Source organism: Podarcis erhardii (genome assembly GCF_964252035.2).
Source record: "Podarcis erhardii genome assembly, chromosome: 1".
In the NCBI taxonomy this organism is placed as follows: Eukaryota; Metazoa; Chordata; class Lepidosauria; order Squamata; family Lacertidae; genus Podarcis; species Podarcis erhardii.
Genome location: NC_138497.1, coordinates 63,377,926 through 63,395,955, shown reverse-complemented (window position 1 = coordinate 63,395,955; position 18,030 = coordinate 63,377,926). Strand labels below are relative to the sequence as shown.

At 41.8% G+C, this 18,030-nt stretch overlaps 1 protein-coding gene across 5 annotated transcripts in view; it reads right to left on the bottom strand.

Moving 5' to 3' along the window:
• ANO3 (anoctamin 3) overlaps nt 1–18,030 on the bottom strand; it is a 230,651-nt gene that overhangs the window by 50,079 nt on the left and 162,542 nt on the right. For 4 of the 5 annotated variants that reach the window (XM_081834540.1, XM_081834542.1, XM_081834543.1 and 1 more), the window contains 5 exons: nt 14,440–14,484; nt 6,539–6,670; nt 5,216–5,322; nt 2,361–2,416; nt 724–845 (listed from right to left, as the gene is read on the bottom strand). In XM_081834540.1, coding sequence (XP_081690666.1) covers nt 724–845; nt 2,361–2,416; nt 5,216–5,322; nt 6,539–6,670; nt 14,440–14,484 — 462 coding nt within the window. The remainder of the gene's footprint in view (nt 1–723; nt 846–2,360; nt 2,417–5,215; nt 5,323–6,538; nt 6,671–14,439; nt 14,485–18,030) is intronic. The other variant, XM_081834541.1, reaches the window with a different exon arrangement.

Below are 18,030 nucleotides of genomic sequence, written 5' to 3'. Positions count from 1 at the left end.
TGCATGGCACAATAAATGTCTACCTACACAGGCCAGATTTCAACTGCACAAAAGCCAGAGGTTTATTTTTTACATATACAGGGCCATCTTACCCATAGGCACTAGGGGTGCGGGGCACCTGGGCACCAGGCTCTCAGGGCGCCAGGCTGAGAGTCCGGGGCCAGAGAGTTGAGTCCGGGGAAGAGCCCACCCGTTGGTCGGAGCGCCACGGTGGGCTCTTCTGCTGCGGGCGGCTCTGCACTGCAGGTTCGCGGGCGACCGAACCAGTGAGACCAGATGCAGCCAGCCGGCTCCGCCCTCCTGCATGCCTGGGACTGAGTAACCTGGGGGGGGGGCACTGGGTGGATCTTTGCACCATGGCGCTGCATTTGCTTAAGACAGCCCTGTACATATACCCCCTCCATCCTCTAACTAGCAAAGGAAGAGACATTACTACAGTTCAAAGACACATTCCAGTCAGGCAAAACCACTTGAGACTGTAGAACACTATTGGTGAGGGGTGGGGCCTAAGGACAAGGGGTGGGGCCAAGGGAATGTCCCAAGGGCCAAATTACAGCGGCACAATAGGATGCATTCAATCCCTGGAACAGAGGTTACCCAACCAATTTAAAACACTAGGCTGATAGAAGGAGACTGTTCACAGCAGAATGTTCATTGGAATGCCATTCAGCCTTCCTCCCTTTTCATGGGACTAAACCAAGTTCTGCAGTATTCTTGGAGTACCTGATCAAATCCAAAGGCTGGTATTTATACCACATTCCCCACCGTGCCCAGCGCTCATATAACAGATGTCGATGATTCTGGGCTCCGTGAGTTTTGATGGGATGCCTGCTCTTGTGACTTCCCTGGAAGACAGATAGTGGAGGAGGGGGGATTGTTATGTGCTTATACAAAAGAAAAAGGTTGGAACAGGACAGTTGCTCCATGTATTACTAAACAATGCTGAACAGTACAGTCTTGAGCGTACTCTGCTCAAGCTGAGGTAATTATAAACATCTCCACAGAAGGAAAACATTATTTTGGAACAAAAACAGAGAGATCCTTCTGGAAGTGCTTTGTCTTGACAGCATAGAACTGAAGTACTTTCCAGCTGGAAGATACTGTCCATTATTAATGCAAGTATATGGTGCATTTATGTATAAAGTACACAATTGTTACATTCATCCTCTCAATAATTCCCATGTTTAAAAATATGAGGAGAAGGAAAAGCAGTGTGAGTGTGTGTGTGTGTAACATAAAGTTATTGTATTGTTAATGATATTGCTTGTCTCAATATTGAAATTTAATTGATTTTTTTTTAAAGAAATACTTCTTTTTTGCTAGTGTAATGTGGGGCACCCAATTTATGCAGGCTGCAGTCCCCCACCCCCCACCCTGAGAAGCCGCTCTTGAGGACTGGTGGAAAGTTTTGACTGCAGGTGGGGATTGACAAAAATTGGGGGCCCACCTTATGTGAATGGAAGTACTTCCCTCTAGCATAAAGCCACTGCAGTGAGTATAAATAACATATTCCATTGTTTTATACTAATGTAGACCACCACTTAGATCCTCTTCAAAGTTTTGGGGTGCATAGAAATTTTGTTAATCAAAAAAATTAATATAATATAATATAATATAATATAATATAATATAATATAATATAATATAATATAATATAATATAATATAATATAATATAATATAATATAATATAATATATGTACTATGCTACCTATGACTATCTGCTTTCCAGGAAACAAAGTTCCTATTGCCTATTGCATGGACTAGAGAAACTTTTTTCAGCCAGAAGGCCACAGTCCCTTCTGGGCAAACTTACAGGAATCAAAGGCAAAATCAGACAGCGCAATGAATTCAAATATCACCTTTGTACTGCAGGCTAGCTTCCACACATACACACAGTTCTCTTTATCCTCCATTCCAGAAAGCAAGAGTTTGAGAGCACATCCCAGCCAGGCAACAAACAAACAAGAAAACCTCAAGGAGAGTGCAAAGCAGAGCCAGGAGGGACTGTGCCTGGGATGGGTGCATGTCCTGGGGCCGGATAAAGGGGCTTGGAGGGCCATATGCAGCATCTGGACCTGAGGCTCCCCCTTGCTTGTGGGTGTTGTGCCTTAGGCTAGAACCTTGTGCTCATGAATAAACATGCTTTGGATGGGTTGCATGCTATGCAACAAATGACATCTAGCACAACAAAAAACTACACAAGGAAGATAGTTTGAAGAAGGGGTCCTCAGAGAAGACTGGCAGAGCGGAGAAACAGAAATACCTGAGAGCAAATTTACATTTCATTTGCGGACTGCAGGAGGTTAATGCAAACTTAGAATGAACATACCATACTCAAAGCACTACTACTTAATCTACCTCGTGAGGTGGAAATGCGGCTTCGTAAGTTCCGTTGTTGAGTAATCTGTTAATGCCTAGGGAATGAAGAAGAAGACAATAACACAACTTAGAAATCAGGTTCCTCAACACAAGTGCTAACATCCAAGTGCTGCTCCAAAATGTGGATTTCATTAACGTTATTTCTGCATTTCATTTGTGATATTTTTACCTAGCTGTTAACCACTTAGAGATTTTCTTTGAAATATGAAGTAGTATATAAATTTCCTTATTAAGAATATTTTCTGGCTTTGTTCATGTTGCCACACATGCCCAGCCCCCCTCATTTTTCTGTCTTCTTCTTCTTTTTTTCTAGATGGGTTCAGGGGCAGTGGAGGGGCGGCGGGGGCCCTGGGTGTCACCACGGAGGGGGGTGACAAAATGCCGGGTGGCACTCACAGCAGGGCCTGCAGCGTGCCTGAGCCGTGCGTCTCTCCTGGGAGTGACATGGTGGCTTGGGTGCCCGCAGGCTCCACGCTGCCCAAATGGTCCGCCACCCCCCAGCTGTAGGATGGCTGAGTGGGAGGAGGCCAACTCCTCAGAGGCCCCACGGCGTGTCCTGCCCCGGCTCGCCCCGCCCCGCGGGCAGCTGGCCCCACCTCCGCAGGTGGCTGGATATGCCCCCTTGGTTGGCTGGCCCCACCCCTGGGTGTAGGGCACATGTGCCACCCCAGGTGCCCGATTGGCTTGCTCCACCGCTGGATAGGATTACCCTGCTGACAAGCATCTGGGTATGGAATGAACTGCAACACACATAGACACACACACACACACACACACACACACACACAGCAGTCTTGATGCCATCACACAAAGGCCTCAAGTGGGCCTATTGCACTGTAAAATCTTCAAGGCACACTTGTGCATATGCTTCAGGGTTTGTGTGTGTGTTTTTGCATCATACAAAAATGGAATCCTGATGTGAGAGTGTGGTGGATTCCGTGTTCTTCTTTTGCTGGTTGCCAACAGGCCTATCCAGACAGGTTTTTACATTTAAAAGGAAATGTCCGAGGTGTGGTGTTTTTTTGGGGGGGGGGGCAGGCTTGGGTTGCTCTGCTTGCCATGGCTTCTTTCCCTGGCTCTGGCTAGCATCAGCTCAGGCTACCTCTTTTTTTGCTCTTCAAAATATGGCAACCTTAATTCTAGTTCTCCTTAACCTGAAACGATGAACCCATTCAAAAATCATTATATGCAAGGCTAATGGTGTTTCAAGTCAAGTCAGCAAGTTTCTCCAAGCAGATAAAAGCTCTTTGCTCTTCTGCTTCTCATCTGGTCATTTGCTAATATGGTTACTGTCAAAAGCTATGAGGCGTGGATCAGTTTGCTGCTTGTTGGAATCAAGTCTGAGTTTCAAAGTCCTAGATTGAAAAATGCTGCTCACAATAAACGTGCAGCTCCTACACTGGGGCAGAGGATGCTGTCATTTATATCCCCCAATGCTCACTTTATAAGGATCCCCATGGAATCCCCACAGCTTTAGTTGCAGGAAGAACTTTGTTTCCCCCAGTGAGATGATATACTATTTCCAGTTTCATAATGAAAGTGATGTTGCTTTGTGTGTTTGTTTATTTGTGCTGGCATCTAACAGAATAAGAACTTGTGGCACAAATGAATGTTTTGTGGGAGGTTTGTGCTCTGTTTTGTTATGGCTGATAAGCGGAATGACTACAATCTTTGTGTCCCTAACTAAATACATTATTTGCATCCCTAATCAAAAATAAGTTCCAAAATAATGATAGTGGGATGGCTATAAAGAAGACTGAGTATAGGATGAGGAAATTAAAAGAACTGGATGTAGATACCTTGCACAAGTATAAGGGCCTATTCACAAGTGCAAAACACCTTTGGATTCAAGCCTTTACTAACAAACTTTGTTAAATTGACAACTATTGTTAGTTTTCTGTGAACTTCTAGGGTTGCCATAAGTCCAGAATTTCCTGGACATACCCGGAATACTGCAGTTGGAAGCAGCGTCTGGGTGGAAATTGCTAAAATGTCTGGGAAAATCTGGATGTGTGGCAACCCATGTTGGCAGTGTCTTTTTAACTGATTTTCCTTTAAAAAATAGCTGAATTTGTGAATTTGCCCAAAAGCTCAACTGCTTTGCCCCCTCCTCCAAAGCTCAACAACTATTCGAAATATAGTAACCCTATGTGAAGAATCTTAGGGACGCCTCTTCCTCCAGGAGGAATTCAAGTGTATTCCAAAGCTTTAGGTTTGTGTTTTAATGTTGATTAAGGGACTCTGATGTCCTAGCACAACAAATCTGCTTTTTAGAAAGAATTAGGTTGGATCTAGACACGTCAAAGAAGCATTTCCATTTAAAGCATTGTAAATTTAAACAGGGAAAACAGGTAGAGAAAAATGGGACTGCACATCGCCATCTGATGGCACAATGTTATATGGCACATACAATGCATATAAATAACTTTTTCTTTACCAGTCCTTAGTCTTTTCATGGTTTGGATAGTGATGGGGAAATGCATTGAAAAATACAGGATGACTGACAGACCAATTAATGGAAACGAGTGTAAACACCATACAAACAAATGAGAATGAATGCAGCACGAATGCTTATTGTCCTGTAACAAACAAATCAGAAGAAATGTGCAATAAATGTTGGATATAATCTAACATCTGCGTAAGCATTGTGCATGCAAAATTGGATGAAAGCTTAAGAAAGTGTTCATTTGGAGGGTCCCCAGGTGAAAATTCCATGATGTCTTCTCCAATTGGATGTTATCTATATTTTAGTATAAATATTCACTCAATAATTTTGGCTGGCAGAGGATATGTTGCTAACAACAAGCAGTCTTAATACCCAAGTGGAATTATACCCATTTTTGATTTCCCATCTTCATACTTCGTTCTCTGCAGCATATGGTGTACTATTCTACTTCTCGTGGAGTTGCTGAAGAAGCTGTCTTTGTTGTTTATTGTAAAACTGTTGAAGAGATAGTTGATGTCGATTAATTTTCAAAGCAACTGTCAAAATATCACCATACAATATATCTCACAATGAACGAAATAGCTCCACACATTAAATACAAGCACGGGCACCTGCCATTTTCTGCCATTCAAATGTCTGTCAGTAAACTTCCTTTGCCTTTTGGGTTCACCTGCTGTCCTGTTTCCACAGCAGTAGCCCTTCCCAATATCACTCCCCAGCTAGGTTTCCCTTCTGCTGTTGCAGCACACACTTCTTGTGCCAGAAACCTTTGCCTCCCTGGAATGGTTTGGATGCCATATAGTCATTGATGCCTTTTCCATCCCATGATTTTCAAATAATTAACTCCAATGTAGTTCAGAACCTAAGCTTAGGCTACACTCTTATACCCACCTACCTGGTATTAAGATCTACTGAATTCAGTGGGACGTACTGGTACTTCTGAATAGACACAATTAACATGTTTCTAAAAAAGGGCATGTATTAAGATCTTATTTATATCACTTGAATTGTTCAACTTGTAGTTCAGTCTAGTTAAATGAATACTGAAAAGCAAATCCATGAGTGTCAGGTGACTTCAAATGTTCAAGGATCTCATTGCCCCATTTAAACTGTGAGCAACTAAAACCTGAAACATTTTAATTTCTGCAAGTAGTGCAATTCAAGCAATCTTCAAGCTGGTTCTAAGACAATGGCCTTTTGGAATAAGCTTCCAAAACTTTGTGTACACAAAACACTATAGGGCATTTTGCTGACCTGCTAATGTCCAATTGGATGGCCCTGCACCACTGAGATTTCCCTCTTGGGACACAAAATTCATGAATATGAGATTTATGGTTTTAATCAGGAACATTCAATTGTGATCCTGCTTTATGAAACAAAAATGTAGCACTTGTGATTCTGGCCCTTAGGATTTCAGAGTAGCTCATACATTTTGAATTTAGTATTGTTGCTCTGAGAATACTGCAAAATTACCCTGGAGAAAAGAAAGCCAGTCTAGGGGATGGTACTGGTGCCTGACCCTACATTGCTAAAGGCTTATCGCTAGAAGATATCACTGAATATAGATGACAGAATTTTTAGAATATAAATACCATTCAGTTTTGACACCAGCCATCTGTTAATGATGATTGATGCTATGTCACCTACTGCAGAAAAGTGAAATATTAATCAGGGTGCCTTATGAATATATACATATGGGTCCCCCACTTACTGATGTATGCGTGCGCGACTGAAGGGCGCCGTATAGCAATCTGTTTCTTCCAGGTCAGGAAGTGCTTCTTTGTCAAGTTTCATTGGATTTCTGGGCAACCAGCTCTTCAGTTCTCTCATATTCCTCTGCAAACTGGAACATTTGGGGAAAAATTACTTCAATCTCTTGCATGTATTTTGCCTAGAGATTTCGCTACATGCTACCCAGCAATGGGAGGGTTGTACTAGAATGGAAAACAAAGAAGATGAAGCCACGTTCTTTATAATGTCCTCCTCTTCAAAATGAAGAAAAATAGCTGCATAACCAGGGGATTAGAAAAAGTATTGTAAGTGGCACTGCCAACACTAGGAACATAGGAAGCTGCCTTGTAGCAAGTCAGACCTTTGAGTCCATCTAACTCACTACTGTCTACACTGACTGGCAGTGGCTGTCCAGGGTTTCGGGCAGGAGTCTCTCCCAAACCTACCTAGATATGCTGGGGATTCAACATGAGATGCATGTGCTTGCAAGGCAAATGCTCTACCAGTGATATGTGTTCCTTCCCCTTGCTCTGGTTGGGGGGAAATGGAATGGAATGGCCCACATGAATGGATTTAGAGAAGAGATAAGGAATCTCTTCCAGCTCCTGATGTTTTTCCCACTCACAATTCCCTTCTGTGCCAGTCAGCAAATTCAATGGTCAGAGAGTTTGGGAATTGTAGTCCAGCAATATTTGGAGCTCCCCTCACATAACTCATGGGTTGCCATTTAGTCTGAGGTGAAATATACAATGAGGCCTCACAAATATAATAGCTGTGTTTCCATTATACCTGTTCACTAAACATCCCACTCCAACCTGTATTCGTAAGCAGCAATAGAATTAATATGTAGGGCCTGTGACAAAAACATTGTAGCAAAATAAAAACAGAGTCATCTGCATTTTACATTCTTTGACTCTATTTGGTTTGTTAGTGAGATGTCTCTCCACAAGACAGGACATTAGACTAGATCTATCCGGGCTCTTCTTATGGTATTTATTTGAATTATTTCTAGGCCACCTGTCAACCAAAGTCTCTCCTGGGTGGTTTACAAAAATCAATAAATAATACAAATGCAATGCATAAAAGAATCTCCAAATATTGTTCTTCTGTTGAGGGCCAAATTACAGGCCTCTTGAAGTGTTATGAAGAGGAACCACAGGTTTGGCCTGCCCTTGTCACCACAGAGCTCCATCAGATGCTCTCATGTTCAGCTGTTGCTGCTGTTTCTGATGTGGAGATGCACTGTGGGTGTTGAGAGATAAGAGCATCTAGAACAGTGGCCCATCTAGTCCAGCATCTTATTCCAACAGTGGACAATCAGGAACCGATGGGAAACCTGCAAACATGACCTGAGCTCAAGCCCTCTCTCCTCCTGTGGTTTCCAGCAACTAGTATCCAAAAGCATTGCCATCTCTGACTGTGGAGGCAGAGCATAGCTATTGTGGTGAGTAGCCAGTAATAATCTTATTCTCCTTGAATCTGTCTAATTCTCTTTTAAAGCCATCCAAGTTAGTGGCCCTCACTGCCTCCTGTGGGAGTGATTTCCATAGTTTAATTATGTGCTGCACAGAAAAGTCATTTCATCTGTCCTGACTCTTTCAACATTCAGTTTTATTGGACGCCCACAAGTTATGAGAGAGAGGCAGGAAAACTTTTCTCTACCCACTACCTCCATGTCATGCATAATTTCTTCTCTTACTCACCTTTTCTCGGAACTAAAAACTCTCAAAATGCTGCAACATTTCCTCAGAGTTGCTTCAGCCCCTCAATCATTTGGGTAGCCTTTTCTGAACCTTTTTTCAACTCTACAGTACAGCCAATCCACAACTTACAAACATTTAACTCCTGCACATTCAGCTTTATGCACTTGGAAAATAAAAAATAAAATAAAGGGGGGGCATTCAGGAAGAAAGATTTGGGTAATCCCACCTGCTATTGAACCCAATATGTTTGGACTACATGCAAATTTGGCTTTAGGTGTCATCTCCAGAACGCACCCCCCATGTAAGTTGCAGGCTTACTGTATGCTTTTTTGAGGTAAGGCAAAGGCCAGAACAGTACATGGTATTCCAAATGCAGTCACACAATTTGGCAGTTTTATTTCCCATTCCTTTCTAATGATCCCCAGCATAGAATTTGCCTTTTTCTCAGCTGCTGCACACTCTGTTGACATCTTGTTGAATGCTACTTTTTTTGATGTAGGTTGCTTATTTTAAAGTTTTGTTTTATTATCACATTTACTATTGCATTAGATTGTTATAAGATGTACATTTTTTGTTTCTTCAGCTTATAAACCGCCTTGAGTATTGTAAGATAGAAAGACGGTATAGAAATGAAAAATGATGGTGATGATGATCTTCATCAAGCTATCTCGTTCTTAGTCAGTCGCTGCAAGTTCAGACCCCATGACCATGTATGTGAAATTAAAATTTATTTATTTACTTTGCCCTGACGTGCAACACTATGCACTTGTTTACACTGAATTGCATTTCTGATCTAGTATCAGGAAAAAAGGGACGCGGGTGGCGCTGTGGGTAAAACCTCAGCGCCTAGGGCTTGCTGATCGTATGGTCGGCGGTTCAAATCCCCGCGGCGGGGTGAGCTCCCGTCGTTCAGTCCCAGCTCCTGCCCACCTAGCAGTTCGAAAGCACCCTTAAGTGCAAGTAGATAAATAGGTACCGCTATATAGCGGGAAGGTAAACGGCGTTTCCGTGTGGTGCGCTGGTGCCAGCTCACCAGAGCACCTTCGTCACGCTGGCCATGTGACCCGGAAGTGTCTCCGGACAGCGCTGGCCCCCGGCTTCTTAAGTGAGATGGGCGCACAACCCTAGAGTTGGACACGACTGGCCCGTACCTTTACCTTTAACTTTATCAGGACAAATGCATCCAAGATCAAAGTACTTGTTGCAGTCACCCAGCAGTGAGAACAATGTGCACAGAGTAAAGGGTGGGGAGAGGGGAGGAATCCATCTCTGTCAGGGAACATACGCACAGATACCTGCTTCTGCATATAACTTGCCCTCACTCTGTCGGTATTCAGTGCTGCAGTGTCTGAGTTTGCTGTTCGCTTGAACTCTAGACAGTGCTTTTTAACAGAATGGCTTATTCATCTTTATAAGGTACAACTGGCACATCAGTGCAACAAATAAACAGGTGACACTTCTTTGCTGTAATGGGCCATCACTCTTAATAAATTCACTGGGGGTAATGAAAGAAATAATTTCAAATAATGAGGAGTACACCCCAGAAGCACTGAACCAGGCAAAATTTCCATTTAAATACAAAAGGAATGCAATCTTTCACTAAAATTCAATATCGGGTCCTGAAAGTGATCTTATTTGCATTGGTATAAGATGCAATCTACATATCATTAAAATCTTTTCCAAACCCGTATAAGGCTACATTGCACCCATAGATATTATTGCTCTCTGCATTGCATTTCATACATTATTGCTCATTGCACCGTATGTTTACTTGTAGACTTTATTTCATAGAATGATTCAGGTATGAATGAATGAATGAATTCAGTTTAACCAGAAGGTCAAAACCATCATTTATATATAAAGAAAACAAAACATAAGAGACCAAAACATCCAATACTGCATGTATTGAAAATAAATATGACCAAGATAATTGAAATGTGTAAATGGTAACCATAACAACACACTGCATTAATGATTTAACAAAATTAACTCTTGTTTCGTTTGCACTGCTGAAAACTGGGCTACAAAATTTCATTATTTGTTTAGAAATGCAATATTCTGTTTCACGAAAAACTTAGAAACCTTATGCAGCAAATGGGACATAGATGTTCTTTGGAACATAATTAATTGTCTTGAGCCTTTGCCACTGAGGCTGCAATTCTGCAGACATTTATAACGGGAGTAACCATGAATGTCTTATTGAATTCAATTGAACTTGCTCCCAAGTAGACTGGGTTAACCCCACTGAACTCTGCAGGGCTTACCTCTGAGTAGACAACAGAATTTTACTGTTAGTTCTATTCAGTTATTTTTAATAGGAGTGCCATTTTTTGAAAGAATAAGAAATTACAGAGAGCTGATGAGAAAAAAGTATTGGCAGATTTATTTATTATATCACATGGTTGAATGATTCTGTTGTATGTACTATGGTCTCCCTTTAGTAGACTAATAATTAATATTGTTAAATCTTTACCCAAAATAGGGGGTCTTATCTCTCCACAGGCAATGGGGCAACAGAATGAAATGCTGTGGGGAGGAATCATGAGGGTTGCCTCACTTTGTCTAATGTTAGTCCATCTTAATGGCAGAGCCACCCACAACATTAGTTTTAACAATGGGGCGGATGGGTGTTCCCAGTGGGAAAGGGGCACTCTGTCCCTCTGTCTTCCCAAATATATATTTCTTTGCCTTCAGGCAGTGGAAGTAGGAAATGACACTTCTTGAGTGCCTTCAAAGGATTTGCACACGTTTGCTTGCACCCAGCCCCATGCCCTTTTGGAGCAAATTTAGGGGTGCATGAGTTTGCATTGCCATAGAATACAGGGCAAAAAATATTAAAAGCCCTGCTAGGTTCACAAAGTTACATACATGCTTCTCTTGATCAAGGCCTGTATTCTTAGATATCTTGAATAGACAGCGGCGTAAATGAAACAACACACATTAACTTAACTTATAAACAAGAAGATTAGGGTGGGGTTTTTTTATAAACAGAGCAATAGCAAAGTTAACATTTAAAATTAAATTAAAATTAAAAATTCTCCTCAAATCCCTCTTCCCAGCTTTTACACCAGACTATTTAATGTATCAGTATTCCTGCCTTTGCCAACCACCATGGTTGAATCTTGTAAAGCACAGCTATTTTAGTCAAATTTGCAGTGAAAGCACAAGTTTTTATTCATTTATTTATTTTTACATTCATGGCTCACTCTTCCTCCCAAAGCAGCCCAGGGCAACAAAAACTGCACATATATATATTTCTTTTTAAAAATGAAGTTAACATTTTAATAATGACAAGCAAATGAGTACAAAAGGACACATGGTGGGAAATGGTTGCATAATGTAAGTGAGTGGAATATGTTCCTGGTGTATAATATTCAGTATAAGAGGCTACTAATGTCAAATTAGGGATGTGGGTGGCGCTGTGGTCTAAACCACTGAACCTCTTGGGCTTGCCAATCAGAAGGTCGGTGGTTTGAATCCCCACAACGGGGTTAGCTCCTGTTGCTTGGTCCCAGCTCCTGCCAACCTAGCAGTTTGAAAGCATGCCAAAAAGCTCAAGTAGATAAATAAGTACTGCTCCAGCAGGAAGTAAACAGTGTTTCCGTGCACTGCTCAGGGTCCTTTACCTTTTCTAAAAATGTCAAATTAGTCACTTTTAAGTCACTTCTCACATTTGCGTTTTAAAGTCAGGGTGCAATTTTTGCAAGTAGGATGTGTGTTACATATACAAATATCAGATGAGAATACCAATATTCACAACCTGAATATTCTTCCTAAACTCACTGACTAGAGATATAGTAAGAAAATAAGAAACAGCCCTGTGAGGGCAGAAGGTTGGTCCTGTTAGATATAATAGGAAAGAACCACAAGCATAGGCAAATCTTTACTGCCTCCCAAGATATCACAAGGAAAGCCCAATCGCCCATGCAGACTGATTTCACTAGTTTATGGCTAAAGTAATAAGATGGTTGTATGGAACACACATTCCAGATCAGCTGTAGTGAGCAGTAGGCTTTCATCATCCCCAAAAGCTGGTGGACATCTTTTCACTTGGTAAACAGTTCATGAATGTTGCCACAACAGTTAAGTCACATGAACTGGCCGTAAGATGAAACAAGGATACCTGGATTCTCTGGTGTGAAAGTGGTGGAAGGTTGGTTTCAAATTTGGTTGGCTTCTTTATGGTTAAGCCAATTTGGATTATCACTTCACAACAGTCTGTACAGGTTCACCTCAGGGCCAGGCTATCCACACAACCACCAGCCATTTTTGTCAAGATAAATTTGAAACCACAAGATGCGGTAAGGACTTAACTCCATGGTGGGTAGGACTGGCTACTTAGGTATGATTACTATATGGTTCCTCCAAGATCAGAGATCTTGTGCCTCTGAATAGTAGTTTCTGGGGGTTATAAGCAGGAGAGTGGTTGGCCACGGTGACTGCAAAATACTGGACTAAGTAGGCCTTTGGTCTGATACAGCAGGGCTTTTCTTATGTTCTAAAGTATGCTTCAGAAGTATTTATGCAAATTTATGCAAATATGCCAAATGGATTAATAGACTAAAACCTGTATGATTAACCAACCTTCTTTAATTGATCAGCCCTATTAATTTCACCTGGTGTTTACCTCTTACTTTTCCTTGACTGAGTTTAATATTGCCTCAATCCTTTTCTCCATAGAATATATTTTCTTTAAATGAATGCGAAAGCTTAAAATTCAGAAAGGGTAGCTTGAATATTTCAAAGGGGGCCAGGCCCCATGTGGCTATGGCTCTGGAAATGAGAAAGGTCAAGGAGAATTTCATCTGACTGTGATTATCCTTTGGGAGTTCTGCCTCACACTGAGAATCAAGAGCTTTATAGAACAATGTTAACAAAAAGAAGCCACCAGCACACTTAAGCATTGTGATTTCATTACCTGTAAATTTGCCACCAGACAGCTCCATTAGAAACAAACTAAAAAACCATAATCAAGGTAAGTAATAGTTGTTAATACAACAGGAATATATCTCCATGTCTGGATGTTTGGAATGGATGGGGGAAACCCTATTACAATTCACATACCATACAAAGCAAACTATATTTTTATGTATCTATGCATATATTTGTAATGTATTTGATGCAAAGCAGGCACGTGCATGACTGGGGAGAGGAGATAAGCAGTTGTAAATTTACACAATAAAATATTTCAGCATGTTGCTATTGAATATTCAGATCTGGAGGATGATTTATCTAAAGATGTCTTGGGCTAATTGAGAAACAGACATCCAGGAAGGCTGCAGAGTGCAAACCACCAGTAAGATGATTTCCAGAACGAAAGGAATGCTACTCACCTCAAAATTATGTAACCATTCATGAGAATTATGTAACCTGCAACCATACACAAGAATTTCACCCAATGTTTCCTGTGCCTTTGATCATTTTTGAATGCAATATCTTTTCTCATTAATCGAAGGAAAATAGGAAGCACACACACAAAGAGAATTTTTCAGCACAGCACTAAACTCCATGTTTTGTGTACAGAAAAAGGTTCTTAGGCAGCAGGACTAAGAAAGATGGTGGATTGGATCCTGAGAGCCATGGGCAGAAGGAAGCATCCTCTCCTTCCCCTGTTGAGCTTTCTGGAGAGTTGAGGCTCCCTCTTGAATGGTGTGGGAAGGGAAGGGGGTTGCTGGGGGAGGGATGAACTGGCCAAAATTGGATGGAGACATATTGCATGAGTGCTGCTCTGTTCACACCCAGTGTTTCCTCCCAATTTTGGGGATCCTTGGGGAGGCTTTTCTGTCAGCATAGAGGGCTTCAGGTGTGTGTGTGTGTGTGTGTGTGTGTGTGTGTATTTTTGTGTGTATTTGTGTGTGTGTGTGTACAGGAAAGTAATCTGTAAGATTCTGCACCATTCTCAGGATCTGACTCCATGATAGTGTCAAAATAGAGGGTTCCCAAAATCTCTTTCAGAGTCTTGGATGCCACCATCTTTTTGTAAGAATAATCACACTCCACCTTTTCTTTCTTTCTTTCTTTTTTAAAGCAACACCACCACATACACAAACAGCCAAGGTCTACTGCTGCCATTAACTTGTTTAAGGTCCTCTGTAATAAATTTACAACTGCTAGGATGGATTGGTTTTAAGCAGGGTGACTATCTGGCAAAATGAAAAGCTACATATCACCCACCAACCTGCCCATGGTTTTGCTCCTCCAGTCAGTGTAATAACATTTTTTCCTGTAAGAATAGCAGAAAAAATCTGAGAACAGTTACATACAAAGGAGAAGGAAGACTTAGGAAATAGACCATAGTGTTTTGTCACAAGCAGCTTTACAAAATAAAGGTGCAACAAATCACAGTTCCAAAGGCAATCAAATATCTTTAAAACCATTAACTTGGAAAACCTTGGCTAAAATTATAGTACATATCGATAGTACATATCGATAGATTTAACATGCACCAAGAAGTTACAGCTTCAGAAAGCTCAGAGACTATGGATCTTTCCCCATTCATTTGCACACTGATTTCTTAATGTTATTGTCATTATATCAGCTGATATTTTGCACACAACTGTGGACAGCAGATGGCTGTATGAAGGAACTGGAACAGATTGCTTTTCTATTTCAATATTTTTTTGCTACCCTTAAATGACTACAGTAATGCCTGAGTTTGGTTTTGTTTTTTTTTTAAAAAAAGTTATGCAATTATCTCTGCAATTTTCACTGAGGATACATATATATATAGAGAGAGAGAGAGAGAGAGAGAGGAAGAGAGAAAGCTATTCATGAGGCACACTGTAAACACAAACTTCATAGTTTCTTCGTAATATTGGAATTCTGCCTTATACTTATTAATAGCTTTCTTTATACGCCCCCCCCCCCGCGTGCTGATGCTGCTACTTAATTGGAAGGATGGACAAAGTGTAGCAGAATTCAAACCATAGATTTTATTTAGACCAAATCACACTTAAAAATAAGCACTTAAAAAATGACAGATGGATTTCATCCAATATGCTTTTCATAGAATAAACTGATTGAAATTAATGACTAACTTCAGTCAATTAATTGAAGTTGGTCTTCTCTGAGTACAACCAAGTTGGATAGCCTAATATGTATTTTAAATTTAATTATGTTTTAACTGGGGGCTTTTAAAACTTTTTATTTTATGCGATTTTATACTGTTTTGCTGTGGTATTGATTCTTTATTATGTCGATCAGTTATTTTCTATTTGGATTTCATTGCTTGCTACCTTATGTGGCTTTTAAAGAAATATATCTAAAGATGGAATATAAATGTAACAGACAGAGGGACGGTGAATCATATAAGAGTATATGGAGCTCAGAACTGAAGAAAGGACAATTTATCCATTTTACCATGTCTGGGCTCTCATCTAACTTAAACCCTGTGGTCAGACCAGCTGCCAGTGCTGAAGACTGATGCCCTAGTCTGTGAGACCCATTTCTGCACAGCAGAGCTGAAAAGGGGGGGGGGGGTTGTACATTTGGAAGGAAGAGACAGTACTACCTCTTCCTATCTTTCTTTTTGTCATCCTATGAGCCATTTATCAGCCAAGAACAGCAACTCAATCGTGCAACACTCTTCCCCAGAAATAAGCAGCTTAAATGGCAAGTGAAGCAAGGCAGACCATCTCTTCTTGACAAATAACATCTGCTCAGTTTAATTTAATCTGTATCCCAGTTCCCATCCTTCCTACAGAGAGTTCTCCAGTTTAGCTTGCAAAAGGCACTTGCATCTGTGCCATTTGCTGGCTTGGTCCATTGGACCAGGCTATCAAATTAGAGATAAGGGGATGGCCAAGGGCAACTAGCAATTCAGGTGGCCTGCAGCTGTCTGAACAATCTCAAGCTGACTTGGAAACCTGTTGCTTCTCAGCTCTGGGGCTGAATGAACTCCTTCCCCATCCCTGTTGGCATAATGGGCATGGAATCTGTCACACGAGATGTGTTGAAAGGGGTGTGTGGTGGCTGTGGTCTGCCCTGGGTGTCATCACTGAGGGGGGTGTGACAAAATGGCAAAAATATGAGTTTTTTAAAATAAAAATGGGGTGTAGGCCCTCACGGAACTTTTTAGTTCAGTCAACTAACACAAAGAAATGCGGCTGGCACTGGGCGCCACACTGCAGGGGCCAGCACTTACCGTGGGGCCTGCAGCATGCCTGAGCCACACGTCTCTCCTGGGAGTGATGTGGTGGCTTGGGCAGCTGCAGGCTCCACGCTGCCTGAAAGAGCAGCATGGAGCTTGCATCTTCCTACCACCTCTCCATCAGCTGCCCTATAGCTGAGGGGGAGGCGGTGGAGAGGCTTTGCACAGTGCACCCTGACCTGGTTTCCCCTGCCCCCATGGAGGCTCACTCTGCTCCCAGCTGCAGGGCGCATGCGCTACCCCGGGCACCCGAGCGGCTAGCTATGCCATTGTGTCACACACAGTATTTTCCTTCTCAGACCCCATACTGATGTGAAGGAGCAGAAGAAGCCATTCTGCAGGCACAACCACTGTGTCACACTGTTATCTTCTCCCCTGGCAATGTCCACACATCTGTCTGATGTGGGGAGGCCTTCGTGTGTAGCGTTCTATATGTGTAAGCTGCTGTATGGTTTTGAATTCTGAGTGTACAGGGAATTCATATCACATATAAGTCCATCTGCATAGGTCCTCATTCTTCAGCTGCTCAAGGCATGGATGTTAAGGAGTTGGGCCAGGAAATCAGGTGTGGGGCCAGCAGCATATCTTCAGTCCCTTCACATGAATAGGATAATGCTGGTCTGAATCATGGTTGCACAGATATAGTCACCAAAGGCTTTTGATGCACAAAGGTGGGAATAGCAGAAGGTTGGAAGAAAATAGGAGGGAAAAAGGAGGAAGGAAGAAGAAGCAGAAGCAGGCAACTGTAGCAAGATCAAGAGCAAGGAGGAAGAATCAGAAGTAGCAGGAAGTCATTGTTCTAAACTGATTTAAATGCAGCATTTTTATATTGTTGTAATGTGCCTTGGAATCTTATGGTGGACATGTTGGAAATCCATTAGCACAAACAAATAAACAAATCTCCCTACAGCTAATAGTCTCTTTGACGCAAAAGCAACAAGTTGTTGTATTGTAAATGCCTAGTTTTCCATATGAGTCCTTTGTAAGAAGAAAAATAGCTACATGTTGGGAAATTCTCAGATAACACCATAGCACGGTCTTCATTTTGACTGCTGTCCTAAGGGGTGTTCAGATCACCCCCTCCGTGCAGACATCTAAGATGTGAAAGGGACGGTAGACCATGCCTGATAGCCTTGTTCCTGACATCCTGCACCCTGAGGGCAGCACCTCCAATGACCGTGCATTCAGGCTGACATTTGAAAGTGGATTGGGATTCTTGACTGTGTACAGGAGCCGACATGGATGAATCCTCCCAGGAGGTCAGAGCGGTGCACAGTTTCAAAACACCCTGCGAGAAAGACTAATCCAAGGTCACACAGTGAGTTGCACAGGCTCTTAAGCGCGGACAGCTTTTAAAGCATAAAAGCTGCTGGATTAGTCACCAAAGTGTTACTTTTTGTGCTCTTCCATATGCATGAAACAGCTCACATTGTACAAAAAGTTCCTCATAGATCAAAGCAGGAAAGACTTCTAAGAGCAAGTCCTGCATTCAAACACTTTCATTGTGAGTTTCCTTGTTTTACTTTTGTTCCCATTCTCCCATTGCTGAAGTGAATATGATAAAAATACCAAATTGTTTACAGGATTGCTGACGACCATTGCTGAAAATGATTTGCTGTC